A 6,714-nucleotide genomic window follows, 5' to 3' on the forward strand; every position below is an offset into this window, starting at 1 on the left:
CTAAGTAGTTTCGCTTTCACAACGAAACACACAGCGTCTTCACGACATGGCGGCGGCAACAATACTACAGCGAGAATAAAGTTACGCCTTCTTTCTTTGCGTGAACGTTTGGGCGGCGTTATGCAAATCTTCCGAGATCGTGACGTAGGTATGTGGGGGCGTGTTAGAACAAGCCGTTTTAGGTAGGCGTGGTTAACTCTTAACTTTTATAAAGAATATCTCTTTGGTTTTGAGACTTTAGTGTTTGCAACTTTACAGATCTTCTTTATGCACCAAGAGCTTGTAACACTCCAAAGAGAAAGGAAAAATTGAAATCGCATCATATGACCCCTTTAAGGGAATGGTCATTAGTAGTGGTGTCCGAAAACATAGTGGATGTTATTGAGTGCCCTTATTCAATCCCATATTGCACCGTAATAAGGATTGTACAACCAATGTACACTCAATGGCTAGAGAATAGCCATAATGCACTGTGAGGGTTGGGCCGAATGAATACCTGTGTCTCGCCAGAAGATGGTGTATGCAGCTAAATCATCCATCCATCCACTTTTCAAACAGCTTGTCCAATGTGAGTACTGCGTAATATCAAACCGGTATAAAATTTATTTTTAATTGATTGTTAAACAGTGTAATTAAGGTATTACATGCTCGTTTCCATGACAGAGTTCAAAATAATAATAATATTAATAATAATGCATCTTATTTATAGGTGCCTTTTGTGGCACTAAAGGATACCTTACATGCAAATAAAACATGGAAAACAATTAACAAGCAACAATAAAATTCAAAGCCAGCAATAAAATCTTTACATCATCACGAGACATATAAAAAATCACCGGTATGCCTGCTTAAAAAGATGTGTTTTCAAACAAAATGTAAAAATAGGGAGAGAGTCACTATTACGAATGTCCTGTGGAAGCAAGTTCCACAGATGAGGAGCAGCATAGCTAAAAGTTCAAGTTCCCATAGAAGCCAAATGCATCTGAGGAAGAACTAAAGAGAATGTAGAAGAGGATCTAAGAGTTTGAGAGTGAGTATATGTTGAAAGTAGTTCAGATAAGAAAGAAGGAGCCAGGTTAACCTATGTAATGCCTTTTAAACAAGAAGCAAAATTTTGAATTCAGTATTCTGTTTAACAGGAAGTTTTTGAAGAACAGGAAATATGTGTTCCATAGTAGGAGTTCTAGTAATTATTTGTGCATCTGAGTTTTGTACTAACTGTCACTTGTGTAAAAGTTTAAGAGGGAGACCATAAAACAGAGCATTGCAATAGTCAATACGTGAAGTGACAAGAGCGTGAACCATAATGACAGTGCTCCTTGTTGAGAGTGCTGGGCAGAGGTGATTAATGTTACGTATGTGATAATAAGCCGTCCGAGTAACCTTGTTAATATGTGCTTCAAAAGATTAAAAGTATTGAAAGATTAAAATTAAAAATATTGCTTCAAAAGATTAAAAGAAGTATTGTTGAGGAGAACACCCAAGCTCTTAACCTGCATTGAAAGAGCTATTGTAAATACATTGATGCACATAGAGAAATATTTCTGTTTTACTACTGTAAAGTTTAAGAAAATTGATTGAAAACCAAGCTTTAACTTCAGACAAACCGTTAAAAAGAGAGGATGAAGGAAGTTCAGAAGTAGGTTTTGAGGATAAATAGAGCTTGGAGTCATTGGCGCAACAGTGAAAATGAATAGCATATTTCCTAAAAATGCTTCCAAGTGTCAGTAAATAAATGATAAATAACAAAGGGCCCGGAACTGATCCCTGTGGGACACCTGTAGTAATACGTGTTGACGTAGATTTAAACTGGTCTAGTTGAACAAATTGAGTATGACCAGAGAGATGAATCAAAAATCAAGAGGAATGAATATAGATCTCATCTCAGAGAGACACACTCAGTGTCTTGAATTCGCTCACTCGTTTTCATTTACTTTTTCAACTGGACTACTATATTAGTGGACTAATGTAGGGAATAGTGAATGAGGGTGTAAGGGGTGATTTTGAGAACAGCCCTAGAAACGTCCAAATAGGTGTGTTGCAGTTGGTTGGAGCTAAACTGTGCAGGAAAGTGACCCTCCAGGACCTGAGTTTGACACGTGTGTTAGTACATATAGAACTGTCTGGACCGTATACATACTGTATATGGTCAAATACATTATATAAATTCTGATGTTAACTGTATAACAAATATTTGCATTTAAATTGTTTTGACTAATTATGAATATCTTATTTTGTGAGCACATTTGCAATTCAGCGTTTGGTTTTTGATGAGGCAGGCAGGGTTACAATCAATTCAGGTAATTACAAGAATTGCCCAAACCCTTAAGTTCTGTTCTCATACTGGACTGTTGAACTAAATGAACAAGCTCTTTTCTATTTGAGTTAATAACTAATTTTACACGTTTTCAGGAGCAAATTTTGTTTTCTAAAACAAGAAATCAATAATATAGCAGTCTAAGTTGCGTATTATTTGTCCACACAGGAAAACCATGAACACTTTGGGTGTGAAACTGGAAGAGTATTGGAAAGCAATCTGCCATAAGAAGGGATTAAACACTACAGAATCTATGGAGGATATCCCGTTAGTATACACTCACATGCAACTTCAAAACATTTCATTTCTTTCTTTTTCCATATATAACCCTTGTTCTTTGTTTAACATAAAGGAAGCGTCCTGATCAGAACTGGGTTCAGTGTGATTATTGTCTGAAATGGAGGAAACTTCCAGATGGCATTGACATGAATAAGCTCCCTGAAAAATGGTTCTGTCGATTTAATCCAGACCCCCAGTTCAGGTTTGTTTAATCTGACTTTTCATTGTTTAGCTTGTAAAATGATTTACCTCCAGCAGGATTCAAGAAAAAGGAGAATAGGTCCTAGGAGAATTATAGAAGTAGTGACTTTTAACCTACAGTTAAAGCAGTTGTAAGCGGTTTAAGAAGAAATACCATTGAAATGGATGTTCTGAGAAATCACATGTCTCTGTGACAGCCCAAGGCTCAGTAAAAAGGGAAGATGAAGTCTGGTGACTGTGGGTACATGCTGTGAAATTGGTATGACAAAAATGTACCATGCGCTAGCTATCTTAACTGTCTGTTGAAAAAAAAGCAAAACAATTTCTTTTATAAATGACTTGCAGTTTTATTTTTCATCCACCAATATGGATCGACAATATGGATGTAATATCTTATTATTATTAATATTTAATTTGCACTGGAATGGTCTCTGTGACATCTCACGGGATCTGAGCAAAACGTCTCACAATTTATTTCCAGAACATGATGCATGATGGGATACGCTTAGCCTCGAATACCGCACTGAAGCAGTGTGGATTTAGTGTACGTTAAGGGCACTGTGCTTTAGCGTTTCTAAGACCTGGGACAGTCGTGCACATTTACTTCCTGTTGTGTGCACACGCTCTCAGGTGGCCAAAACCACAAGTGTGGGTATTTGGACAGGCCCTGTGTCCTTTTAATGATTGCTGAATTGAGCACGGAAGAAAAAATAATCAAAATCATCAGTAACCTTTTGTTTTATAGCTAGGCAAAAATATATGGTACTTGCTATTTTTAGTTGGTGATGTTTTTAGAAGTGGATGTTATCATTTTAGAGAATATTTACTGGTCAAATAAGAGATTAAATTGCTAACTTTTAGGAATGCACTTATACTTTTTAACATCAGGAAAAATGTTTTGTTTCAAGACCTTTGAAATGATAACAATTACTTAATCATCATAATTTAATGAATTACACCCATGGTTTTGCTTGTGGATTAGTAACTCAACAGTTTTTATATTTACATAACTGTAGTATATTACATTGTATTATATTTAATTGGTAATAAGTGTTTGGTTATGGGTTTTTATTATAATAAACTGAACATTATCATCCATTGGTATGGATGCTAATATAGTTATCGTTGGTGTGAACCAGACTTTCTTCTTTTTCAACAAAGCAACCTGTGACCATCTTACCTTTTTTCTCCTCATGGGGTTGCATCTTTGAACAGACATGATGTGTGAAAACACAAAAATTAATTTCAGTGCATTTGAGCAATGTACAGTATCATTTGTCTAAACATGCAATGTAGATTAGATATCGGTGATATTTATCAGCAAATGTAATTGTGTGTGTGTACGTGCAAAACTCTAAACATGTCGTAGCTCAAACAACTGTTCTTTCTACATCCAGGCGATGTGAAGAACCAGAAGAAGCTGAAGATTCTGAAGATGAAACTTCAGACTGCCTGAAAACATACAAACAGCAGTGAGTGAAAAAATGTGTTACAACTGTTTATTCATTTTATCTGAATATGAATGAATTGTATTACCCAGAAAATTATTAAAATAAGCCAGTGATAAGATTAAGAAAATAAATCTGATATACCAGGTGTCCAGAGGTGATATAGTCTGACACTGATGTTCTTTGTTATGTTGCCACAGTGAAAGAAACCTCAAAAAACAGCAGGAACAGCAAAGAACTCAGGTAATATCTTCTCAGGTAATCTTTCTGGATTTCTCCATCCAGTGGTGGTGTTGCTTGTTACTCAGATGTCTTTTCTCTTGTTTGTAATTAGATGGAAGAAGCCAGGTTGAAGCAGGAACAGCAGAAAAATGCAGTGCTGTTTCAACAGAACGAGAATCTTAAAAGGAAAGTTGACCTTGTGTGTCAAATGTACCAAAAAGTAAGTTTTTGCTTTTTTTAACCAAAGCCTAGTTAAGCAAGTATAAGTTCCCAGAACATTTTGAAGTCTTGGTCTTCCCTTTTGTTTCCCTAGGGCCCTTCCTCACCCAGATCACCTACGGCCTCTTTGACAGCAGTGAGCCCTTTCAATTCAATGACCCTTTCACAGTCTGGTGAGGCCAAATTGTGTGTGCATTTTTATTTGATCCAGAATCTAAATTATTTTATTAATATTTTGTGTTTAAACAGCTTCTAGCCCCTCGGACATCATGCCAGTGATTTCACATGTCATGTCCCTCTCCACTCCTAAAGGGTACATCATTCTCATTCTTCCTTTCTCTCTTTTTACGCATGTATTTCCATTTATTCTCTCGTAATTCTGTTTCTGCACACAACATGATTTCAAACCTGTCTTCTACAGAACAAAGAGAAGTCTTGGTTTATCCCAGAGCCAAACTGTAAAAAGAGCAAGAACATTACATGACTACTGTAGCATCACACCAGCAGGTAGTCCATCAACATCCGCAGCTACATCAGATGTCATAACCTCACCTTTGGAGATCGCAGACGATGATGGTAATGAAGATGATGAAAACAATGTCGAGAGCAGTGACTACGATGATGTTGTTATTGATGAGACCCACAGCACGCCAAGACCCAAACCCTTTGACCTTTCTAAGGTGAAGATGGAAAAAAAGACCAGCGAAGATGCACCAGGATTATATATGGACTGCAGTGATCAAGCTTCCATGGAAACTGAAAACACCGGAAAGGAAACAATGGAGGCATCGACTTCCAGTGGCCAAACAAGCATAACAACCCAAACAGAGCGTTTCATCGTCAAGGCGGAGAAAGACGAGCAGATAAGAAAGGAAGAAGGTGAGATCAAGAAGGAAGAGACTGAGAATGATGCGAGAAGGATGGAACAGAGTGCTACTAAGGTAGAAAGCAGGAAAAGTAACGATACAGAAATCCCCATGGAGATAGAGAGATATAATAGCGTAAAAGTTTCCAGACCAAATCTTGAAGAAATAGAGGAGATACCTAAGGAGAATAAGATCAGTTTTGAACAACATGCAAAGTCAGATGTAGAAAACCAGGAAGGTATGACATCAACTTCCAAGGCCTCACTTTTTTCTGACATAGAAATAGACCTTATGCCAACACGTGAAGCACAGAAGCAACAGGATAACCTGCTAGATCTTCTAGAGGCCACAGCCCAGGAGAGAGATGAATTCAGAGAGCAAGCTCAGGAGAAAGAAATCAAACTTTTAAATCTCACCATAAAGAAGGACTGCAGCCATCAGAGCATCCAGACAGATCCATCAGAGGAACAGCACTATAAGGCTCTCTACTTGCAGGCCACCCAGTCCATCAACGAGCTTACGCAAGAGAGGGATGAGCTAAAAGTGAAACAGGAGGTGTTGTTGCAAAGCAAAGCTGAAAAAGAGGCACAGGATGAGGCTAAGAATGAGGAACACTCATCAACAACGAGCATTTTTGAAAATGTAGATGATGAAATGGCTCTTCAAGTGGACTTTCTTCTAAGAGAGCTGGACAACCGCAACACTGAATGCAATGAACTGAGAATTAAGGTGAGAAACTGGTAGTTTTGACTCTCTAAATTCTTGTAACTAAAAAGAAATGACAGTAGTCTCTGCTGAAAAGACCAGCATGAATTTTTGAGCCAGCTTAGTACAATTTTGATGCTGTTAAAGGTTAGTTCACTAAAAAAAAAAATTCTGTCATCATTTACTTACCCTCATGATGTTCCAAATCTATATGACTTAAATTAAAATAATGTTTATAAACCATATATAATTAATTACGTTGCTTAAACAATTAAAAACAAAACAGCATCATGTATGTATGTACACTTTAATACAAAGGACCGAAAACCAATCACAAAGAGTACTTCCTTCATTTAAAAATATGAGAAGCAGAGAAACTGCCATAAAGTCTTGAGACATGTTTTTTAAAAGTTGAACTTACATTAATTTTACATGGCTTTCTAAACATGCTGCTCTC

The 6,714-nt window shown here is 37.0% G+C and overlaps 1 protein-coding gene across 5 annotated transcripts in view; it reads left to right on the top strand.

Annotated features, from left to right (window-relative positions):
* LOC107724492 (MORC family CW-type zinc finger protein 3-like) overlaps nt 1-6,714 on the top strand; it is a 33,116-nt gene that overhangs the window by 21,239 nt on the left and 5,163 nt on the right. For 2 of the 5 annotated variants that reach the window (XM_016533457.1, XM_016533460.1), the window contains exons 10-17: nt 2,486-2,584; nt 2,670-2,798; nt 4,195-4,269; nt 4,446-4,503; nt 4,580-4,687; nt 4,781-4,859; nt 4,936-4,999; nt 5,108-6,281. In XM_016533457.1, coding sequence (XP_016388943.1) covers nt 2,486-2,584; nt 2,670-2,798; nt 4,195-4,269; nt 4,446-4,503; nt 4,580-4,687; nt 4,781-4,859; nt 4,936-4,999; nt 5,108-6,281 — 1,786 coding nt within the window. The remainder of the gene's footprint in view (nt 1-2,485; nt 2,585-2,669; nt 2,799-4,194; nt 4,270-4,445; nt 4,504-4,579; nt 4,688-4,780; nt 4,860-4,935; nt 5,000-5,107; nt 6,282-6,714) is intronic. The other 3 variants (XM_016533458.1, XM_016533461.1, XM_016533459.1) reach the window with 2 other exon arrangements.

The sequence above is a fragment of the Sinocyclocheilus rhinocerous genome, unplaced genomic scaffold (assembly GCF_001515625.1).
Source record: "Sinocyclocheilus rhinocerous isolate Xijiao unplaced genomic scaffold, SAMN03320098_v1.1 scaffold64, whole genome shotgun sequence".
In the NCBI taxonomy this organism is placed as follows: domain Eukaryota; kingdom Metazoa; phylum Chordata; class Actinopteri; order Cypriniformes; family Cyprinidae; genus Sinocyclocheilus; species Sinocyclocheilus rhinocerous.